This window comes from Mesitornis unicolor, unplaced genomic scaffold, assembly GCF_000695765.1.
Source record: "Mesitornis unicolor isolate BGI_N332 unplaced genomic scaffold, ASM69576v1 scaffold570, whole genome shotgun sequence".
Lineage (NCBI taxonomy): Eukaryota > Metazoa > Chordata > Aves > Mesitornithiformes > Mesitornithidae > Mesitornis > Mesitornis unicolor.
Genome location: NW_010157383.1, coordinates 142,740 through 167,848, shown reverse-complemented (window position 1 = coordinate 167,848; position 25,109 = coordinate 142,740). Strand labels below are relative to the sequence as shown.

General features: G+C 38.2%; 1 protein-coding gene across 2 annotated transcripts in view; it reads left to right on the top strand.

Moving 5' to 3' along the window:
* Positions 1–25,109, top strand: part of LOC104536963 (sodium channel protein type 5 subunit alpha-like) — a 168,911-nt gene that overhangs the window by 6,129 nt on the left and 137,673 nt on the right. For both annotated transcript variants that reach the window (XM_010179726.1, XM_010179717.1), the window contains exons 3-6: positions 1,336–1,425; positions 4,749–4,877; positions 9,436–9,527; positions 17,629–17,859. In XM_010179726.1, the coding sequence (XP_010178028.1) occupies positions 1,336–1,425; positions 4,749–4,877; positions 9,436–9,527; positions 17,629–17,859 (542 nt within the window). The remainder of the gene's footprint in view (positions 1–1,335; positions 1,426–4,748; positions 4,878–9,435; positions 9,528–17,628; positions 17,860–25,109) is intronic.

Sequence of the window (25,109 nt, the reverse complement as noted above, 5' to 3'; positions counted from 1 at the left end):
CTCTCAGCAGGAGGTGTTGGCCTCAGAAGTATAAAATGTCTGTGAGATGAGCAGTCCCTTTGAGTACAATTACTGCTTTGTGTGATGGTGCTGGGGAATATGCAGGTTGGTTGCTACCGATTTAACCCTGCAGTTTCTTAGGTGACCCACTGGAAAATGTTCCACTTCATACTCAGTGGAGACTTTGGCTTTGTGAAAGGACAATTTTAATCCAAACATTTCAGGATGTACCTTTGAAATTACATTCTTTGGATGCTATTGTCAGGCCAGAAAATACTACCAATGGGATCAACAAAGAGCTGAAATAAAAAACAACAACAACAAATTAAAACCCCACAAAACCCCCAACCTTCTTTTTTCCTAAGGTAGGCAAAAGAAATTTACTTTGGGATGCTACTGTTCTTCCCTGAGAAAGGTCCCAGCCCATTGACTCTGCTGACTGAGTTGCAGGCTGTTTACCTTACCTTCTCTTCACTTAATCTAATTAGTTAAACTTCTTTCCAATAGCATGAGACCTATTATTTATGCAGGAGAATCCCATAATATTTTATAATTTTTTCACAAAAATTGACATGTGCTTTTAGGAGAGCAATTCAGTGAACTGTCTTTTCAATATCAGGAATTCGATTTAGGGTGCTCCTTCTCATATTTATGGCCTCAGCTTTGCAGCTAAGTGCATGGACGACACACTTGGGAGGTTCATTTCAGCCTCCAATTAGGGAAACTGGTGCCTCAGCTGAGGCAGTCAGCTTTGCAGACCGAGACTCTATCTGTCAACCAGGTTTGCAGACCCAGCCTTAAAATTAGCGTTCTGAAACTCAGATTAGCCCTTGGTGAGACATTATACTGAAAGCAAGACCTCAATCCCATAAAAGATATTAGAAAGACCAGAATTATAACTTGCCCTACTGCCTGAGAAATGTTTCAGGATGCAAAATAAAATGGGAATTTGCAGACACAGGTTTTTCTGTAGATACTTAAATGAGACTAATCCCTCTTTTCATACAAAGTTGTGCACCTATGCACATTGTCATCTGACCAACACAGCTGTAAATTTGGGGTATTGTGTTTTCAGAAGACTGCAGAGTCAGTATGTTTGTTTGCTGGATAAAGTATGTGTAAAATATGTAGGCAAAGAAGAACAAGCACAGAAGATTTCCTCATTTTTTTCTATGTTTTTATTATTACTTGTTTTCTTATAAACTTGCAAACAAATGTCTATAGTGCTTTTAAAGCATCTTGCAAATTATGAGTGAGCTGCCACATCTTGTGAAATGACAAAAAATTACAAAGTCTTATAACTTACACATTGTTTTCCTTAATTCTCTTATTTACGTTGTTCAGTATGTTCATAATGTGCACTATTTTAACTAATTGTGTGTTCATGGCACAATCAGAGACTCCGTCATGGAATAAATATGTTGAGTAAGTATTCTTGCTATTTTACGACTTCCCTGTCCTTATCCTCTTTCTCTTTTGTTTTTCATGTTCTTCTTTCCATCTTGTTTGCTGTTCTCTAATTTCATTTCAGTAATGCTGACCACAGTATCTACCCTGACAAAATATTTTACCAGGCATTCGTTGCCTGTGAAAACTCTCTTAGTAAGTCAACTAACAATTTTTAGTTTACCAAGCTCATATTTACTGCTAAATGCTCCTGCCCTGCTACCTCTGAATGAAATCACATATGAGGAGAACTCAGTGTGAAACTGGCCAACCTTCCACAGTTCCCAGGCAAGAGATTCAATGGTTGGACACATTAGAATAGAGTTGAAGTTGAATTATTTCAGAAAATAGTTCCTGGACATACTTAGTTCTGTCCTTAAACTGAAACTTAATGTAAGCAAAATTTTCTTTTTGACTGAGTGCATCACGAGGAGTGTTCCCCTGTAGTCATTGGTAGGAACAATTTATGAGCAAGCATAAAATTATTTGGGAACCCTTTTATGAGGATTCCTGTCTTTTTTGCTTGTCAAACCTTCAGCAAAAAAAATAGTAAAGATATCACTTCAAGGTTTTTTTTGCTGTGTTTTTTTAAATTAATTTTAAAAGAGACTAATGGGCTTCAGAAAGCCCATTTAATTTCTTTAAGTTGCTTTAAAATATTCCTGTTAGAAACAGATACCAGATGCACAAGCTAATCAACGTACAGTGCATTAAACAATTATTTTGGCTCATTGAACCAATCAGAACACACTTTTTATTTTTGACTGACATATGATAAACACAGCCATCTGCTGCTCCATAGCCTGGTGGTTGGTCTACTCAGGGCTGTAAGGAAAGACAGTAAAATGCCCTTATTTTAGGTTTTATAAAATCACGCAGGGCACATCTTCTAGGCCATAAATTGCTAATTATAGATAGCACTGAACCAAATATTTCATCCGATCACAATAACATCCTAATCCCAGGATGTTTCATGTATTACTGTATAGTGTACTACCCTCAAGTATGTCTGTGACTTTCCTTTTCCCCTGCTGTTGTCCTTTTCTTATTGAAAACTGTACCATAGCCACGATGTTTTCAGCTGAAACATGGACATATCACCCATGTGAGTCAAAATTTGGTCAGTGGGTCTACAGCTGGGAATTCGAACATTCTGGAGGAAAATATCAAAGTGCTTGTCGTGTCTTCTGTAGGCAGGAAAACGTGGATGTTGCTACCAGTGCATCAGGCAGGGCACACAAGAAATGTAGAAATGCAAAAGGACTCGTGCAGCGTGGAGTTAATCCTCCCATGTTTCCCTTTCTCTTGCATCCCCTCATACCTCTCATATTTTCCTCCTCAACTGCATAGAATGAAATCAAAGGCAAGTAGTTTTGAGATGCAAAATAACCCAATGAACTTTAATTCAAATTGATTACTATTGCATTTGGAACAGATACATTTAATCCATTTTGTTCTGCTGTTCCAGAGACCCACAGGGAATACAGGAGTAACCTTGTGCAAATGTTTGTCCTAGATCTTTCTTTAAAAGATTTTCCTTACAATTTTGGAAAAAAGAAATCAATTCAACTTACCCCCACTAAAATTATTTTTAAAATCCTGACTTCTGTTGTTAAAGAAGCTGTGCAGTTGCTGGAGGACTTTGCCCGATCCATTTAGAATTAGATGATGATTATACAATCAATTAAACCATCTGACATGCTGAATAAATACAAGTGCTTTATCATTTTAATGAGCTTATGTACTGTTAAGTATTTTTTTAGTTCTTTGCATGTGTTTTCTGCATATATACATGCTTAAAGAGACTGTCACGTGGGTGACCTATATTTGAAATATCAGAGCCAAACTAAATAGGAGCCTTGAAAAGTAAGATACAAGACAATGCAGAGGTGTGTGGTCAAAGAGATTTGAAAAACATTTAACACACACAGTTGCTCAAAAGCTGTCCTGCTCATCTGCATTTGAAGATGAAGCATACTGAGCTTTTATAACATGTGTAAATACCCCCTTACTGTGTGATGACGGCAGAAGGTCGTGAGGTTTGTCACTAACTGTATGCGTGCCCAGTTACAGATAGAGCAATATAGCTAGGAGGAAACATTTCTTCTTTATGCATAATAATGTCCTTCCATATATTACCAACTTTAATTGCTTATTTTTTTTTTACCGAACAAGAATCCCAATTGTTATAATTTTGTGTGTGTGATGGCACCATTATAGCTACTGATGTTTAGGGACTGAACAGAAAACTCAAGCTAGCATTTCCAGTGAAAACCCTAACATCATGACTTACAAGATCTGTGTTTTATGGCATTTTAGGTGTTTCTTTCTTTCTTTCTTTCTTTCTTTGTTTTTTTAAATTAGGCTTTGGCATCATCTGTGTCTTCATTTGGAGAAAAAGGGTAGGGTGCACCAGTGGTGGCTACTAAACATTTATTTTTATTAAGATACAACCTAGAATACCCAGTCTCATTGGGCTTGTCTTGGGTAGAAACAGTAAAAAAGAAGTATTGTATGCCCTGAAGTATGTCTCTGATGATAGGTAGAGCCCTGGGTGAATACAGATCTGAATGTTGTAAGTCAGATACATTATTATTCTCCACAGAGAATTTGCTAAATTTTATTACAAATAACACCCTTATTGCAAAGGTAAGATGTATGTTCCACCCAAGATCATCACAGACAGGAGACTGTTGGTAATAAATAATTAAACTTACTAAAGGAAAAAAAAACCACCCTTACGTCTCTTCTACTGTCAAGCAGGTCAAAATTACTACGTATAGTATCTGAGTGGGAGTTCTCTTTTTCAGTGAGGGCATTGTGTTGCTTAATTTTGAGGGCTGGTGTGATTTACCATGGATAATGAAACACAAGGGAAGTTGCAGGAAGAATATACTTTTTAACTAATAAAACTAATATAATCCTCCTTCGAATCAGAGAAGCAACAAGGAATGTGACATAATCCATTCCTCTTTCACTGGCGACTGCAGGCAGAGCTTCACAAGTCCCACAGCACAGCTTAGCAGCATAGTACTCAAGCTTGACTTAATGAGTGAGGATTCATCAAGGTACTCTCTGCAGTGAAAATTATCTTCATCAAAAGGCTTTCATGAGGGCTTTTCCATTTCTTACATGTTCTCTCATCCACCTATGAAGCTGCAGCCATGAGTCACATGAGTAACCCCAATGAAAAGGCCAGGAGCGTCTCATATGAGTAGGGTTGGGTTAAGTGTTCCTCTGCCATTCCTGTTGTCTGCTGCTTGCTAATGCTTTTTGCTTATCTTGGCCACTTTGTTCCCCAGGTACACTTTCACTGGCATTTACACTTTTGAGTCATTGATTAAAATACTGGCGAGAGGATTTTGCATGACAGAATTCACCTTCCTTCGAGATCCATGGAACTGGCTGGATTTCAGTGTTATTGTTATGGCGTAAGTAGCACTCCTTTATATTTTTCAAGACAGCAATACACAGTAGAACTTTAAAAAAAAATTCTGGCTGTTCTTTTATTTTTTTTCACTCAAATCATACTGAAAATTAGAAAATGCTGAAGTGTGTTAGGATGGAGTTGTTTTTCCTGAGTGGTTTCTGAGGTAGAAGTCAGAAGAATTCTTGGTTCTGTTCCCTCAATTTGCTAAACTATTGTGGAGAAATTATTTACCCTTTCTGTGCTCCACAGAGCAGCTTGTAAAATACCTGTAATAATACTTGCCTATCTAATGTAGTTTTATGAAACTTCAGACCCCTGAATAGAAAGTGGTATAAGTGTATAAGTGTATTCATACACTATCTATCCTTAACACTATCCAAGCTGTTTTCACGTTCTACACTTCACTCTGATAAAAAAATATTGTTTTACCACAGTAGAGAATTAATTTAAAGGCCTCTGAAACTTGTTATAGATCTTAGGAATAGAAATTTTACCCCCAACGTGATACTCCCCTTCAGCTGCATACTTCCACCTAGATTATTAGAGTTCACTCAGGACATTTGGGGTTCTGGTGTTTTAAAGGAGGTCATGGATTTGTGGCATCTAGACGGCTAAAAATACACGGGGTAGGGGAGCAGTCAGCCAACACTCGCAGCAGACACAGGGTCAGCCCAAGCTCTGGCCAAAGGCAGATGTCTGACACTGTCAGTAACTCCAACTGAGCTAGAAATCCAGATTTTCTTCAAAGCCAAAGAAGAGAGAAAAGCACACTGAAAGCATGGGTCATCTTGAAGTAGAAGCTAATAGAGATGCCCTGAAAGGCACCATTTCCTAATTGTAGAAGGATTTCATCTGACCTACCTGTATTTTCTGCTTAATGATATCTATATTACGTTCTGGTTTTAGTTTAGTTCTTGCTGTCTTCTTTAAACCTCATAATTCACACCCTTAGGTGAGATGCAAGCACCAACTTTAGAGTTGAGATCCTGGGCCTGTGACATTTGAATGGAACCAAAATTAGTAAAAAATATTGAACCAAACTCAGTTCAAACACCAGCGTGGGCCGCTGAAGTTGGTAGCAAAGCTCTGGTAGGGTGCAGCGAACAGGAACAATATTCAAGAAGAGTCTGGAAGATGGTCTTGTCATATTATTTGGTTTTAGATAGTCCTGTGAGGGGCAGAGAGTTGGACTTGATGGGGCCCTTCCAACTTGAGGTATTCTATGATTCTGTGATTCTTGGCAGCATGTAGCAGAAGAACAGCATGAAGAAGTGTAAAACCTATGTGAACTTCATTGGGAAGACTCCCATGTATTTTAGTAGGCTCTGGATCAAAGCCAGCCCTAGGCTAGATCCTAGTATCTGTTACTGCATTCCTATAGACTTGGCTGAACCGACATCTGGCCATCTTGATAAGCTTTAAGAAAAAAAAAAAGCAATGCAGATGGGGAGGAGCTTTTGGAGATCAGCACACATTAGGTGTTTTTCTCAACCACATTTTTCCTCAAGTGCAATTCTCCTGCAACATTTAGAGGCAGGACAGAACAACACAAAGTGCCACCAGCCTGCTCTTCTGTCCATCAAATAGGTGGTAAAAGCATCTGTTTGTGAGTTAGGACATGAGTATACGTGCACATCTCTGAATTCAGCACAACGTGGAAAGCTTCTATGCATGGGTTCCCTCTATTCTAAAAGGAAGGAGGTTTTTGACAGTGAGGCAGAAAGGAGCTGAGTAAAGGACACAAGCCAGAGCTTGGAGCCTTGGCAATGCATCTGCTCCAAATCATCTTCCTGGTCTCCTTGAACAAAGGTTGGGGCATCACCCACAGCTCTGCAGAACTCCTCAGGAAGCATCTCATTTATTGTCCAGAGGTTGTGGGCTTACACCTCTTTTTGCTTTCCTAATTCTTCTAGGCTTGAATGGCAACTCAGGGCTTCAGTCCAAGGATTCATGAAAACTTCCTTAAGGCTTGTTTAATGAGAGGCTTGAGTGTTTGTGCTTTCTTTCCTACCTACATTTTAATTTTCTTTCCAAATGATAATTTATTTCTTAGAAGATCCCTAAAAACAGGGAGGCCTGCAACTCTGAAAAATCAAGTTTCTCAACATCCAATTATAGCAATGGCTGTGGTCTTCAGAACTAGCATCCATTGTTTCTTACCTTAAGGCATGTTATATTAACATTTTTAGAATAGAAAAAAATGAAGTGGGATTCTGGAATAGAAAAGAAATAGAAAAGTTTTTCCTTGAGTCCACAGGCAGCAGTGAGAGAGCTAAAAGTGACTGCAATACAATCTTCATATGTACAATTGAACTTCCTTCCCAAGTAGGCAAGCAGCAGATAGTACAGAGTGTTGGATAATGGACTTTTTCTGATAGGATTTATCCTTCATATAAATCCAATTTACAGGTAATTTAAAGTAAGACTGATTACATAGGTAACTCTGATGGTGTCTTTGCTTGTAGTTAGAGTGATACTATCTGGAAACATAGGTGAATGAGGGTTCAAAACGGGAAAGCCTGACGAGGGCCCATGAGATCTAGAAGGACCATAAGATAATCTGATTCTTTCCGTGGTGGGTGTTACAGTGAAATGATCATCGCTTGCTTTATAGTTATTGCAGAATAACTTCTTACCTCCTCTTTTGGGCAGAAACAACACAGATTAGGTCACAGGGAGTAGTTTTGAATAGTACGGTAGAGAGTAAGAAGTGCCACTGGTCTCCAGGGCTTTTCTCCCACCATGTACTAGCAGATACAGCCATGGTTTGTGACCCTTTGTGGAGTCATGGATGGACTCAGAGGGAAATTAGGAAACTGCCCATGTTTAGATCACTCTTTCCCAGATAAATGAGTACTTGCTTTAGCAGGTGAGGGAGAGGGAGCTGTACAGGCAGCTGTAACTCTGGGTTGGGAAGTGCCCTGCCAAAAGCTTAAAGAAAATAAGCAATTTCCCAGCTAACAGTAAATTTTAGGTTTGGAATTCCAGTTGCTTCTTGCTCCAGAGGAACTGGTCTTCAGCGATTTCATCCAAGAAATGGCTGAAATAAATCTTAATTAACTATTGTGAACAAGCAGCAGTATTATTTGCTGCATATGCTCGTTCACACATTTATAATGTGTGATTTTTACAAATCTTTGGTCAGCAAAACCATATTCCCATGATAATGCTTCTCCTCAAATTATGTTTTCCACCCTTGCATGCTGCAGAAGTGTTTGGGAGAGAAGCACTGGGTAAATCTGGGTAGGAATTACTGAACAGGTAAATCTTTGTTCAGACTCCCCTATGAGATTATGAAGGGGAAAAGCAATGTTGCTCTTCTAGGTTATTATCTGGATTAGTAGATGTGGAGAGGATGCTTTGTCCTCCCCAGAGGCCTTTGCACAAAGCCCATTTAAGCAGACTTTGTAAAATAACCAGGTGAGTTTTTTTCTTAACATGTAAAAACAAATGCCTCAAAGAAGTAGAGTATGTAAATAAAAATTAAAAGAAGTTTAATTGCAATATTAAAGGGTCCAAGACCTGTTTTGTTCAGAAGATACAGTGGTGACTATGCTTTTACTGTACACTGACTTGAAGAAAATTATTTTGTACAACACTGATAAAACCATACGCATTCCATAACTGACCCTCTTGGGAGCATTTTGCTCAGATGTGGCATGGGTTTCCATGATGACCAAAATAGGCACAGCAGTGAAGAGCTGGGATTAGTGTTTTAATTGTAAATAGTTTTTAGTAGAGTTGCAATTACATTCATTCAAAATCCATCTTTCTGCAGCCAAAGGGCATGGATTTGATGTAGAAAACAAAATATAATTTTAAGCATCTCTTGAAACCAACTTCTGCTTTACCACAGAGTACAGCATCTCAGACTAAATAACCCAAGAGAAACGTTTGCACTGATATTTTCCCGTGTTGTCCTATATGTGCTTTGCAGAAGCTATTATGTGAAAATTACTTGGGTATTTGAAGCTTTTATTTTTTTAAAGAGCAGCAAAATAACTCTTAATGTTTCTTATAATGTAAAAAAATTTTGTTAAACTACATGATGATAAAATCTTTAAAGTATGTATTGCTGAACAGCACAATAACAAAGTTCACCCAGTAGTTTTTAAGAATTGATGCCTAATAGATAACTTAAATAATTCAAGAAACATTTCAAATAATGTTTACTATGAAAAATCCAGGACAAATGGCATCAAAAAGCAGCCTGAGAAGTGGATGCACTTCTCATTCGGCTGCATTCGCTCCCACTATGTATGAATGCATTCTTCATTCAGACAAGTCTCATACTCTATTGTATAATTCCAAATAACTGTGACTTAATTCTACAGGTATGTAGGAGAATTTGTGAATGTAGGCAGTGTTTCACCTCTTCGGACTTTCAGGGTATTGAGAGCTTTAAAAACTATTTCAGTAATCCCAGGTAAGAAGCCCTGATCCTTACGTTTTGGCTCTCAGCTACAAGTGATTCTTTCTCTGTCTCTCTTTGTCCCTTTGACTGTTGTTTTTTTGCTGGTGTTTTGTCATTGTCTGTGTGTGACTTTCCCTTGTTACAGATACATAACTGAATTTGTGGACCTGGGCAATGTCTCAGCCTTACGAACGTTCAGAGTACTGCGGGCGCTGAAAACAATCTCAGTCATTTCAGGTGAAAATCAGGTTAAACACTCCGGCTGCCATTAAAGCCTACATGCCATTTCCAGTAGTAAACACAGTAATTACAAATGACTTAACCATAGATACTGATCAGGAAATGGAGGAATGTAGGGAATGTGACCTGTCAATAGAATACATTTTTCATATGTTTTCCAATACCGTATTTGTGGGCAGAAGGAATTAGTGATTCCAAAGCTACAGACCTCACTGAAATGAGTGCTGCTGTAAGAACAGTGGCATGCAGTGGCTCATGAATCACACACATAAAGTACTCATTCATGAACCATATGAAAACGGCAATGAAACTCTTTTAAAGCCTTCGGATATTGATTTTAAAGATGGAAGGTTAATGACCTGAAAATGCTTATTTGTGTTTATGAGTGCAACGATAGAGGAATCTAAATCTGTGCTATGAGCTGAGGTTTCAAGACTGCAGGCATAGATAGCCTAATTTGTCATGGTGTTTATCCATTTCCGTGTGATAGAAACACTGCTTAAATTTCAAACCCTGAACAGAGCAGAAAATGTTTCATTGTTGGTTTAGGTGGATTCAGCATTTCTCCAACACACATTTTGTCACATTTTAAAGGATATTATAATAATTTCCCTCAGAAAAAAAATGTTTTATTACATATCTGGTAGAAAAAGAAGCTCTTTTTCCATAGCTCTTTATCTAATCTAGTTATTAATAATTATCTAATAATTGTCTAATAATTCTTAAATAATATTTAATCTTAAGTAATTTATGCAGCGATCAGTCCATTGAGGACTAGCCATATGTCAATACTTTCTTGCCAAGCATTATCTATGGACAGGTCTCATTCAGCCTCAGTGTTTAACATCTCCAACCTGCATGACAAGGTAGAGAAGATAGCAAAACTCATGCATGGTAGATCCTATTGGTGATAATCCTGAACAGATGTTGGCAATTACATGTCAAAAATATTCAAAACATCGAGAGAACTGCTCAGATTCTCACGCACAGCTCTTTAGAGGTTAGAAAGGCTTCTCCATCCATCATATTATGCACTTATATAATGTAAATCTAAATAAATTCTGTGGGGTAGACTCTTAGGGACACCACTCACACAGAGTATAAGCTAGAAATGGGAATTCTGGACCTGAGGTGTTAAGAAAACAGATATATCGGTCTAGAGCTTACTCCATAATTCCAACATTAAAATAATGAAAATCACTGAAATTATTGAAAGGGCAAGGTACTTTTTATTGAAAGTGTATGCCAAAATATAGCTTTTAAAGAATACTTTAAGATTATTAGGTCTGGTATTTCCTGAAATCAGTTTGTGTCTTAATTTTTGTTTTTAAAAAGAATAATCAATTACCAGAGAGTTTTTTGTTACATTTTATTTAATTGGATTTACATTGAGAAAGGATTTCTTTTTTCTTGGGAAGCAGAAAGTTGAGCAGTTTTACAGATTGTGTGGGATAGTAGTGGATAATCAGAACGAAAACTGAAGTTTCCTAGCTTCCTTTGCTAGTGATTTGAAGACTAACTTGGAGGGACAGCCATCTCCAGGGGACACCTTTCACTTTCCATCTCGCCTCAAGCTTGAGCCTCTTCAGAGCAGATCCTGTCAATTTTGCTGAGCTATATATATAGCAATTTTCTGCTGTTCTTTATCAGAGTTGTAGCAGAAGCTTGTTTTACAGCAAATGATAAATCTTGGCTGTCTTATAGTGGGGAAAAAAGGAGTATTGAGATTCAGAAATTTATTTTAAAATACACCAAAGACCTTCATTGACATTAAAACCAGAGTTGTTCCATTTGTTGGTAAATAGAAGAAAAAAAGATGAGAAGAATTATTTATTAGAGTAATTAGGGTAATACATAATAATTCAAATTCTCTGTTGTTTTTTTTCTTTCTGACTGACTATTTGATTCGTTTTTTGGTAACTGCATTTTTAGGTGTAAGTAACTAAATCATTTGCTGACATAACTGCATGAAGATATGCTAATAGAATATCCAGCCTTAGATTTTATTGTCAAGATTACCTGTGCCCTGACTGTGTTTAAATTACAGTCGTGGAGAGCTACAAATTTCCAAGGAAGCTGTTTTACAGCTGCATGTAAAACACAGCTAAGTCAGTTTTCCTTTTTTTTAAAGTGAGCAGATAATTTCAGAGGAGTCAGTTCATTTCTCAGTTAGACGTATATTTTAAAAGAAATACTGGTCATGATGCTGTGTTTATCTGGAGATAAGTCTGAGTTTTTAATGATAATATAGGCTTATGCTGAGATGAAATATTTTTCCACAATAAGCTTAAAAATAAAAAGATGATGAACACTAATATCTTCCATGAGATTCTTGGGTTGAACTGCTAGAAAGAGGAGAATGTAGTTATTTCTGCCTCCTCTTTTACAATGCAGATGGAGAACACTGAGGTGTATTCTCCTTTGCAAATACCTAAGCTTTCCCTCGATAAAATTGATCACCATTTTCCATCAGGTTATGTTTGCACAAGCGTACTTGGACTCAGCGTGCTCAGTGAAATTGTTTACCGAAAGTAACAGGCCGAGCCCTCCGTGGTGTAAGGCTTCTGTCCAGCAAAGCACTTAGAGGCTGGTTTTCAAAGACATTCTGCTTCACTTGAAATCAATGAGTTTCGCTATTGACTCCAGAGGGAGTCAGTAAAGCTAACAATTAGTGCTTTTAAAAATCTCACCTACCTTTAATGCCTCACTCTAAGTGCGCAAGCAGGCACAGGGCCATTTAGGGGACACAGACTCATAAGACTCATAAAAGGTCTCCCAAACTTTCAGAGTCCATTCCCCTGGCCTGAGGCTGTGTTTAGGATAGCTCAGATCTGGTCTGATATTCATTGCCTGAGTTATTCTAACAATGCTTCAAAGATGAACCTCTCATGATCATCCTCAGAAGTCTGTTCCAGCTCCTCATTACTTTCACCATTAGAAAGTCTGCCCTGAGAGGACAGGCTCAGGAACCCAAATATTAGCATCTACCAGCAAACTGCATGCTTCCTGCTCACTGGAGATCTGGGGCTCGGTCTGGTTGCCATTGTGCCAGGATCTCCTGCTCCCCAGGGCCATGGATCACCTGCAGGTCCTGTCTCTGAATCAAGACCCCCATCCAGCCCCTCTCTCTCTTGGTGGATTTTCAGCTTATTATTTTTTATTCTGTGACCCCTATGTAGGGCATCAGGTTGGTTCCTTACTCTCTGTGGCAGCCCTTAACAAGCTGAAGGAAATTTATGGATACCCTCAGTTTTTCCTTTTCTGCACTAAACACACCCATTTCTTTCTGTTTTGCAGTTGCCCATGATATCAAGCAAAGACAAGCCTTGTATGGTAGCTGGGTATCTGTTTATCCAGACTTATTAAAATTTAAAAAAAAATTATCTTCATCTATCCTTTATGTTCAGGTGCTTAGAAATACATATAATTTTCTCTGTGGGAGTAAAAACCTTTAAGTTTCAGTGATTTTATTTATTAATTAGCATCTTGCACATCACCATGGAAACTGGATTAATTAGCTTTCAGTCTAGGTAGGAACCATGGTCAGCAGCAGAACAACCCACCAAAGTCACTCATTTGTCTCCCAGTGTATCCAAATCCCAGTGTGCTCAACAGGAACCCTTCCCATAACCTCAGAGAGTCTCGAATCATAGTTTATCTGCATTATTACCAATGTTTTTTGATAACTACTAATTGAGATAACGTAAAGCCCTGAGGTACACTCGTCTATGCCTCCTCATCAAAACCCTGCAAAATGCAGGCCATCATCATCATCACCAGGATTTTCTAAAGTGTCTGTACCCAGAGAAGCTCCACCGCTCTTTCTGGAACAGGTGTGCACATCACAGGCATCTCACGTAGAATGACAGGATACCAGCAAAAGGTGACCTCATAGAAAATTGGGCCAAGGCACTTTGGGGCCTGATCCAGCTCCCGTTTAAGTTAGTATGAGTCTAAAGGCTATAAATAGTGCTGTGAATGTTATCCAGTACTTTACTCACAGCCAGGACAGAGCTTGGAGCACAAGAATTAAGGCCATGTGAAGGATACTGACCCCTGTTTGCTGCTTCAACCTCATTGAAGGCGGCCTGCAGAGAAATAAATGTCATCCTTCTGGTGGGTAAATCACTTCACTCAAGAAATAACTATCTCAGAGGTGAGAAATATGTGAAATATTTGCTTTTTCCTTGGAGACTGGCCTGATAGTCACATTTCCATGCAGAGATGGTCTACAGAAATGCTGATAACCATTTAGGTTTGCCAACATGCTACTGAACTCTGCTGCCTCACGTGTCAGTGGCCAACGGCAAAATACATTCAACAAGAGTGCACTCTTCTCTCCCCATGTGCACATGACTCATGCAGACATTTACAAGACACACATGTGTCCTCAGGAGTAGGTTAGGTGAGGACAATCATGGTTCAAGTCACACTCTCTGCTTTTCGGTTTTGCTTTTTTTGTCCCTGCTTATTTCCAGACTGTGCATGAAAGCATCTGATGTTCTGTAGGTGATTGCCAACATCTGGTATGGATGTCATACTGAATTATGCTAATACTTTCTCACATCTCGTAGGTCGAATGGATGGTGGTGTGGGCTCTTACCATTTCTCATTGTTTGGTGTTGCTTGCATTTTCTATGGTTTCTGATTTGCATATGAAAGCTGATTATTCTATTAACCTCTGAATGTGTTAATTTCTACCTGCATTAACAGGAATGTTTGGGCCAAATCCTTCTTGCTTTCTGCAGATGTCAGGCTGCCTACACAGCCCTCACCCCACTGATTCTGAATCTCATGGTGTTGCTCATGTCATACAAGCAGGATTTGGCCCAGAAGTGTGGAAAGAATTCAGTAATTCAGGAAAAACCTGTATCGACTACTCCATGCGGAGTAATCTATAGACTCATTGTCATTATTGGGTATAACTTTTACTCAGCTTTGGATCAGATCCTCAGTTTTTGGTGCATGTTGCCTGGTTTGATATTTGACTTGCAAGAATTAAGTAAATGCCTTTAATGCTCCATAAATAGTATCTTCTATTAAGCTATATTGCAGTACTCTCATTGGCACTATTTCAAAGGAGGATTATTTATCTAGAAGATTTAACAGTGTTCTAAATTTGAATACAACCAGCATTGCTTTTACAAAACATGGAATTGATTCTGAGAAATGCAGAGCACCTGCAAGAGGTTCTGGGTGTCCTTATTTCCCCTCAGCCCTTCCATGAATGAGGCCCAGAATGTTTAAATGAATGGTGATTTAAACACTTGGTTTAGCAGTGAGTTGTGCCAAATAACTTGATGGACTTAATTTTCTGGGAAAATTCTGTTTTTAAAGGGTGAGAAGAAAACCAGCTAGATTGTAAATATACCACTCCTCAGATGGTTTTCCTGGAAAGTTTAACAAAGGTCCAGGAGTCAGAGTTATTTTTAAATGGTCTTTAATTACAGCATCTGTATTACTAAAGCATTCTCTGCTTAAACTGTTCCGAATCCTGTGTACTATTAAGACAAAATGAAACTAACAGAAAAAAAAAAAAAGAAAAAGGAAGTAAAACAGAAGGCACTCTCATAAAGAAATTATTTGATACCTGCAAGGAATGAACTTGTAAAACTAATAGTATAGGATTACTCTTCTATTTAAAACCCCTGTAAGTAAACTGAGAAAACCATGTTTCATGAAATGACCTTGAAATTAACAATATTGGGGCCTGATTTTGAAAACAGATAGTCTTTACTGATTTATAGGATTTTGTAGGTCTTATTTCGTAATATTATCCTTATTCATGTTAGGACTCCCATTGTCCTTGCCCATGTGAGTAAGATTAATTAGTGTACTTAGAAATACAAGTGCAGGCTCCAAGCTTGCATTTGTATTACAAACAAATAAATGTGCTCTGTGATTCCACAAAGGGTACTAAATTAAAAGAATTTATGGTTTGGCTTTTTTCCCTTTTTTGAGACTTGGTTTGCATCCAGAATTCCCAAGTTTCACCAGCTTCAGTGAAGAAACATCTGTCCATTCAAAGGACAGCCAATGATGAGATTCATTGGAAATATTTCAGAATATTAGATAAATAATTATTTTACTGCATTTACAAATCATATTTCTTTTTCCCCACCTCACTGCTTGTTTAAGACCTGGCTGCCATAAAGGTCTTATATTCTTAGCCCTGGATAAGGGTGAGACGCCAGGAAGTCCTTCAGAACTGTGCTACAACTAAAACTAGTTTCACTTCAGGTATGAAGCTCACCCAAGACTAGATTATCAGAAGAGCTATGCTTTTTATTTAGGCATCAAAATAGGTAGCCAAATCTACAGATGGGCACAAGTTCAAACCTGGCCTTTTTCTAGGTACCTGATTAGAGCTGACCTAATCTGTAAAATCTCTTTCTGGTGAGGAGTACAGGTAGCATGAAAATACAGCTTTTGGCTAATATTTATACTGCAATATTTTTTGCATTATTTTTGAGTAGAGCAGGGAGCTGTCTAACTTCTCCCTCTTTACCACACCACAAACTAGCTTTAAAGAGATAAACAAAGAATTTGGTGGAGAAAAGGAGGGCTACCCACATCTGATGGGTCAGTCCCTTTTGGTTAAATGGACATTTTATGGACGTTAATATCATTCACAGGTTAACCTGATGACAATACCCTATGCAGGAGTGGAATAGTTTGGACTGCTGGATACAGGGACTGCTGGACCTGTTGGCCATTCTGGCAGCTCATCTTCCTTTGAGAAACCATGATTTCCACTTACTTTAACCACAGAATTTTAAGCAAGACCAAAACTTCATTTTGCCTTCCTATGTGAATCCTCTAGTGTATTTTCGTATTATTTTAAACTGTACAGCACTAGCTCTACCTTTGTGGCTGCCAGCCTCTTGGGGTGGAATTCCAGGGAACTGATATTTAAGGTGTATTATCATATTCAGTGAGCAAATCAATGTGCTCCTGAGTATTGCCCATTTCCTGCTGTCTCCTCCTTGCGTTTTCTTTTGTCCATTTAACTCAATTTCTTTTAGTGCTGCCACACTGGTGACACCAATTATCAGAAACCTATTATTACTTATCAAGTATTAAATAAAGGTAAATAGGAAAGAAAAAACAGAATTGCTACCATTGTGCTGCTGATATTAATGTCCAACTACAGCACACAACTTTAGAAAAAGGGTCTTCTTTAGAACAAAAGAGCATTTTTTGTTGTATTCATGTAATATTCAATCAGCTCGAATAGCGTTAATCTCCAGAAACACTTAAAAAGCAAGCAATATATTTGAGAAAACAGTATAAATACTAATATATCTTTATTTAAGGAATCATAAACTGAAGCTAGTATTACAGAATGAAATAACACAGGACAAGCCAATTTGTGTGATCCAAGGCTTTGGTGTTTTTAATAAGATGCTTTATCTACATTGGCAGCATATTATAAAATTATTAACTTTGCCCAAGTATTGTTGTAAGCTCAGGTTGTTTTAGTCAAATACTTTCACTGGGTTTATTTTTTTGCCCGTATTATTTGTCTTATTTCTAATCCCCAAATTCTTGTTGTCTTAAGCAAATTAATTGAAGGCAAAGGAATTATTTATGTGAGGACAACGAGCTGGATTTAACACTAAAATATGTAAAATAATCAGAGAATAAATAACTTTTCTGCACCTTTTCATCTGTTTATGTGAGGGATAAAGTTATCAGAATCACCTAAGTGATTTAAAACTAATTCACATTCTCAAAATTCAATGGGATTTAGGCTTTATAGCCTTTACTGCAGCTCCATGAAAACATAAAAAACATTCTGTGTTTTCTTTATCCATGAATATTTTTGTATCTCACTGTTCCTCTACCCAGTTTGTGCCCTCCATTTTTAAAACAATTGTTGCGTAAGAGTAATACCAAGACTTTTATTCAGACAAAGGTTGGCCAAACCAAACTTTCATAGTGATCATTTGTGTCTCATTTCTGCTGTCCAGTTACAAACATGTAGTAGAAATCCCTCCAATTTTCCCTTCCATGGAGATTTTCATCATGAGAAGTAGCTATCCGCAGGCATATTTCAGCCTCTCAGTCTATAAACTTTTGGCTTTTATCTCCCTAGGGCTGAAGACCATTGTAGGGGCACTTATCCAGTCTGTTAAGAAACTTGCTGATGTGATGATCCTGACCGTTTTCTGCTTGAGTGTCTTTGCCCTCATAGGCCTCCAGCTCTTCATGGGCAACCTGCGACACAAGTGTGTCAGGGACTACACCAAGTTTAATTCCACCAATGGCACGCTGTACTTGGATGGTAGGACATGGAACACCTCAGAGGAATTTCTTAGTGATCCAGGTGAGCTCCTTTATAGTCCGTTTTTTAAGTTTTGGGTTTTTTTAAAAAAATTATATATTAATTTAGATGTGAATAAGCAAATGCAGCATTATGTGACTACTGGCTTTTATGATTTGGGTATGGTTTCAGAAGAACTAGGCAGCGTTTTCTGATCTCTGTGGTGCCTTCACAGTTCATGCTGAAAGTATTGCTGGTGCTTTCCTATGATACAAACTAACATCCTTGTCGCATCTGTGATGATTTTCAGTTTTAGTCTGGCTTATATTTTTCTTAAAGCTCTCTTTCCTGGAATCAGGCAAACATGTGAAAATTTCAGATCTGAGTAGGGGTCTTGTTTGCATGCTGTTTCTTTAAGATAATTTACAGTTCTTGGATTTTCCAGCAAAACTTCAAGATTTGAATTAAGACTCTTAAAAAAACAAGAAGTGAAGCAGACCAATTCTGTGTTTATTAATCTGAAAGATCCCAAAAGCACTTTTTAAAGGAAATCTTATGATATTAGGGCCCTAACTTATTATCTGGGTTGGGCCATCCTGCAGTATCTAGTGCTCTGATGTTTATTATCAAAAGGCTTGTTTTCTAGGCCAAAGTGATTTTTAATACTCTACAGTCTGTTGTACTTTGATTTACAACGAAATAGGTTCACTGAACTCATTTATTAACATTAAAAAAGAGGCATTTGATGTAAATAAACTTCGAATGTAAACGAGTGGCCCAGCTGTTGCTGCTTCAAAACCCTCTGTGTCATGAGAAGACCCACACCAATTGCAAGGAACGTGGACGCACATCTAAATACATTTATGCTCTTGAAAGAAGGAAGCAGCCAGACTGATGTGTGTTGGTAGGAACTTATGATCAAGGACCTTTGGTATTTTATTTATTTTGAGGAGAAGGATGAAACACACATTCAACTCATTAACTGGAAATTTCACTGGAAGGAAATGACATCGTGTCATGGGTACCTCTCCTCTAACTGTATGAAGCCTACAGTCCTCATTCCTATATCTCCAACCATCTGCACTATAAAAGCCCTAAGCCTGACTCTTGGAAGTTGCTTAGCTTGACTCAGGGCACTGTTGAACAACTGGCAGCAAGTTGCCTCCAAATTCTGTTGGCTTCTCAACGCTGTTCAGACAGGCTACACGGTCCAGGGATTGGGAAAAGAACAGTCCCACCATTAGCCACTGGTGACTTCTGGCCTTTCTGCTTGATTCCTCTCCCTGCAGCCTGAGCAGCCCTGGAAGCAGTGGTGGTAGAAAGGTTTCATTCAAGGAATAAAAACCTCAGTATTGGTATCTTTAATGCATGATGTGGCTGATGAAGGAAGGTCAGCTCACAAAGCTTTGACTGAATGAGGGTTGCCTTTGGGACTCACCCTGACCATCAAGCTACATGTCTTCTCAATGTCCCTGTATTAGAGCCTGTTATCAGCTGGAAGGGAAAAGAGCTCTGTGCCAGAGCTAAAATAACAAACTGGATGTATGCTGGCTCGTGTTGAGCCTGCTGACATTTTTCCACCTATGCTTTCTGTGCTTCCAGCTTGGAGATGAGTGGTTGTAGAGATAGTAAAGATATCTCTGCACCTGTGGTGGATTAAGGCACTTCACGGCTTCTCCACTCACAGATAACTAACAGCTGAGTGAGGTGCTGCTCTCCTGCTCTCATAGAGGCACTGAGAGATAAAATAGTGATGTCTGGAAGTATAAAGCCCTGCAATAAAGGTGAAGGGATGAAATGGAGCTGTGAAAATAGTCTGGCTCTCTGGAAATGGAAGTAGGGTAAATGTACCACTGGATAGTCTCTATAAAAAAATATATAGTTAATGTCAGGGCCAGCTGCAGCATTGTTTTAAATGGGAGGAATTGTACAGCTGCTCCAGCATGCCATGAGCAAGTTTATTTGTGTGGTCCTCATATGGGGAGGAGGGCAGATGCTCCTCTAAGTCCATTTAGTAAATCCAGCAATGGTTCATATGGTCATGAAAATGTATTTGTTATCGTTAAAGTAGATTTGTCTATTACAAAGATAATCAACTTGGTGAGATAATGGATTAAAGTGAATTTAAGTTGACTTGTGATATTAAGTAATATCAATGAATGTTTTCATAATAACTGAAAATAAAGACATGGTGCATTATGGCAAACGGATGTTAATTATGGAAGATGGACAAAAATTATTTAAATAGTTGAAGTGTTAAGTCAGTGCAACAGGCCACTGATGAACTAGAAGAAAAGTAGATTTATAGGAAAAATGTACTGACCTCTGAATAAGAATAATGAAGTGTTCCTCGAAATGCTGAAGAAGGTGGCTTACTTATTAGACTAGGGAGAACAGTATTAAGTAGGATTTTCATTTAATGTTGACTATTGCACTAAAGCAATTCAGAAATGGAAGGACTGGCTCATTTTGTAACTAAATGGGATAGTGCTTTATATTTCATTTTGCATTAAGTATTACGGTGAAATGAAGTGACTGTTTAACAGAGTAGTACTGACCACAATTTAATAACAGTCTGAATTTCAAGTACTGCAGGGAATTAAGCAATACATACAGTTAGATTAAAGTGTAGGCAGGCCAAATTAGATAAAAAGAGGAATATATTAAGAAACATAGTAGTGTCAGTGCTTATTTTGAAGAAGAACTAGAGAAGAAAATTGACCAACATGATGAGACAGTAGAGTTCACTGAAAGGGAGCAGAGACAATTACAAAAGCTCTTTGGAGACTTCAGAAGCAATGTGGCTGAGTCACTTGGTTTGGAGCAGGGATACTAAACTAAAAAACGGAAAACAGAAACCTGAAGTACTGTCAGAGATTCATAATAACTTTTTTATTAAAGGATGTAAAGAAATAAAGGGGTGAAAAACACTCAAAAGCAAAATCAGAAAAATGAATTGTCAATTCTGTTCATTGGGACACTAAAATAGACAATCAAAATGGGGCGATATGCAAGTTCTGCTCTTCTTGGAGAGCAAAAGTTTGCTTTGGAGTCTTTGAGAGAGTTTTTAAAGGACAGCAAGGAGAGTCTGAAATGGCGTCAGCCTCCTCTTAGGCCTTTGAACATTTTTTGCATGAATGGAAAAACAAAAATGAATTAAAACCCTTAAAACGGTATTACAGTGAAGAATTGCCTGGTGCTGCAGAAGAAATAGCTGAAAGACTTAGTCATGATGTATAGAGAAAGATAAGAACTAATTGTTCAGTATTTCCAAGCCCTTTTCAGATTGACATAGCTGTGTGACATAGGCCCCTGCTACAGGAGACACTTTGGTTTTGTGGAAGGCCTGGGATAGGTTCAGCTCTACTTCTTTATTTAAAACTGACTTGGTATCTGGACTAAATTGTATCCTCTTTCCTTAGCTTCTTTCAGCCCCCAGGCAGGAAATTTTCTCTTATCTGTCTTCTCAGTCCTCTTGTTTTGATTTTATGGATGGGGAAAAAAGTCGGTTTATAAAATTTGTTTTCAGCATCGTTTCCACGATGATTAACCACAGTTATGTGGTAACTTTTGGTTGATCTTTGAGGAAATAACTACCATGCCCCCAGGGCTCAGAAACTCCTGCCCTTACACACTCAAGAGACACATGTGCTTTTCTGCTGTACCACTGTGGTCATCATGCCTATCTTGGCTGACGGTGCAGGTGCTGCCTGACCCCTCTACTACCCCTGTTTCTGTCTCCATCACCAGGAAAGGCAGTGTACCAGCACTAGTAGTGGTGGTAGTGGGAGGAATTGTGGTGGCAAAAGAAAATATTTTTTCCCTAAATCTGGAAAAAAATTGGTCCATTTCTGTGCATGATAGATCCATAAGCAGTCTGACCCCACCACCTCCCCTTTGAGGTCTTTGGCTGTTAATTAATCTTCCTTGCATGAGCTTGTCAATCCTACATTGCAAGGTTGCTAGTGTTGTTGGAAATTGTTCTCTCCTTCTGTTGTGCATCTGCCATGGAACGATCATATGAACCAACTCCCATGAGGAGTAAGGATTTCCTACCCAACACTTTGCTTGTCCTTTCCATCATTTTGATGGCTCTTGCAGCTGGAGGAAGTGCCAGGTAACTTGGGAAGCAAGGTACAGAACTCTTAAGCATGGGTACTCAGGGAGAAAGTTAACCCTGAGAGATCTCTTACATTTAGCTTCACTATTCACTAAGCTGTAGCACACAAAAGTGATACTGAATATTCCTGATCAGACTGTAAAGGAAAGGACTTTCTTGGCATTGCCATTAAAAGCTTAATTCTGTGAAAGAAACTTCATCTAAGCTGCTGCATCTGGTTTCTCAGCTTAGTTACTGGGCACAGTGGTCATGATAAGGTGAGATACCTGCTTAGTCTTTCCTCAAATCATAGTGGAGATGCAGATCTAAAATCTACCTTTTGGTGAGCACATCTAACTCATGATGAACAGGAGGGTTTTTCTATTCTTTCCACCAATTTCAATGACTCTAGGTCTTCACAATTTACACACCAATGTCTAAGAGGAAGGCTTATCAAAAAAGTTATTCCAGTCTGGTTGTGCCCAATAAGTAATGCTTACAACTGCAAACCTAGGAAGAGGGAAAAGGAAGATTAAAGCACAGGTAGCTCATCGGGTCCCCCAACTTCCTCCATAGGCTCTTTTCCCACGTAAATGGGGTGTGGGATGGGGGACATCTGAGCATTAGATAGAATCGGGCTAAAACATTCTTGATGTCATGTGCCAACAGTGAAGTTAAAATGTAGGCACAGCTCATTCATCTGGGAAAACAACAACTACTGGTAAGTAATTATTTTCCTACCTGCGATTCTAGATTTGGTAAGGGACTGCAATCAGTCAGACTAAGGAGGATAAATTTTAGACATTAATAGCAACAAACTTGGGAGCCTGAAGATGTAGATGTAGCAGTGCTTATATATTTAAAAAGAAGTAAAGTAGAAAATTGTGATAGTATATCCACAGCATTATGAAAATTATATGATCAATATATCAATATCAAAGTTACTGAGCTGTCAGTTATCTTTAGGAGAGCTAATAGTTTAGAAATACTAGCTGATTGAAAAACTGCAAGCTTATTTTCAATACTTGTGAAGACTTCTAGGAAAGCAGCTGAAAATAGCGTGCTTGAAAGTCTGCCTTAGGTTGTGGTGTTGAAATTAATGATGTATTTGTTGAAATGAAGCTTTTTGAATGTGTGAAAGTGGATTGAAAGCTGTATGATGTCAGGTATGTCACTGGCTTAGAGAGAGAAAAGACATACCAATGGACTGAGTGTAGTTGATTCACATGGCTGGTGATTGTAGGATCTTTAATGTCATTTATGTATTCCATTACTAAAATGGATTATTGACTAGTCAGTAAGGAGTGAGTAGAAATATGAGTTTAAATAGTGTGTTCTTTTGTAGAGCAGGACTCAATGTAAGTGCTGAACTCATAAGAAAAAAAGCTTAAAAATATAGTAAAATTATTATAAAATCACTTCTGAAATTCTATTCTCAAGACCCAGTGTTTTCTTTTTCCTTAAACTAAATACCCTACTTAAGACACTCTGAAAGGGTCATGTTTTCAAGGTGTGCTACATATGTTTTCTCTCAAAATCTGTATCTTGTAAGGTAAAATAAAACCCTGTAATTTCCTTTAGATAATCCTGTCCAAACTATTGAAATAATAATAATAATAAAGGTTTAAACTTTATTAACCTTTTACTGTGAGGAATCAACTGCTATTTTTATTGCTTAAAAGAGGACTTCTCAAGGTTTGTTTTTTTTTTTCTTCCAGACTAGTTTCTGGTATTCATTTCATGGCACTGATTTCTCTCCTGTTCTGAAGTCAAACTGTGTAGTTTCCAAAGGCCTGGGGTGGGGTTGGGGCGGGGCGGGGGGGGGGAGCTTTAATTAAAAAGAAAAGATCCAGATAAAGATAAATGTAGTATCTGTTTTGTCATCTCCAGTTGGACTTGGAAGGCTTATGGTTTCTTCAGGTTCTATATTTAGAAAGATATATAAAACACATTAAGTTTAGGTCCTTGTTTTAGATAGCCTGTCTTTACTGCTCCCAATTTCATCCAATGAAGTGACAGGAGTGATTTGGAGAAGGAATTCTCTGAGGTGGTCTCTGGAGGACCAGTCTGACTGCTCAGAGCTGATAAAGCAGGAGTGGTTCCAGACCAATGTGGAGTTATTTTAGAGCCTTTCCACATCCTCCTCTTTGATATCCTAGTTGTAATGCACTGTTGAAATAAACATGCATGGATGTTGAGGTATATACCTGTGAATATATAGAAATATATATGTGTGTGTATAGATGTGTGTGTATATAGGGGGTGTGTGTGTACATATATATCTTCTCTAATCTCTGTGACTGATTGTTAGCTCTGCCTCATTAATTCCTCCATTTTTGCTTTCAGAACCACTGAAAAGGAACTGTATGAACAGATATTCTGAAACTGTACAAGTACTGTATAGAAAATAATAATGTCCAAGTCAGATAATAAATGTAGCAAGTTTGGGAAGAGCTGAAGTGTTTGAGGTGTTACCGGAGGTGGTAATAGAAGACAGCGAGTGTTCGATGAGTAATTATGGAGGTGGGAGGAAAGAGGGAAGCAATAAATCAGGTTGAGACTGGAATAGGTGTTTTATTATGTATGATTGTATATGAACCAATGATTAAGACAAAGAACTTCTCTGGGCTTTCAGACTGTGCTTGTCAGCGTGGAATCTATTCACATTACTCCACCATTAACTGTAAATATTGTGGCTTTGTTCGGGTGCTGTGGATCTTTTGATAAATAGCTTCATAAATGCTCAAACCTTAATGCTCTGATGTGTTATTGACATGGGTATTGTACATGTGCACTTTGATGTTTTAAGCTAAATAGAGAAGCAAAGACTCAGAGGAAGAAGTGCAAGGATCAGAAAAATATTGGAATCGGTACTGTTGTATCCAATGCAGTTTCTTCCTGACCATTCAGTCAGATTTTCTGGGGCCTTGTGGTGAAAGAGTCAGTTCTTATCTTGGACCAGTTTGTAAAAAAAGGGTACGTGTCCCCCAGATACATTTCTTTTACTCTCATTGCCGCAATACTGCTCACAGAAAGGAGAGATCTCCTAGAGGAAAGATCTGCCACAGAAGATTCAGACAAACTTTTCAGAGTTTTCCTGTGTTTATGGTTCATAAACTACCAAACTAATATACCCCTTGACATGCAGAGTGATGTGCATCTGAAAGAATCTTGTGTGTGCCCTTTGGAACCTGTCCATGAATTTCTGCTTGCC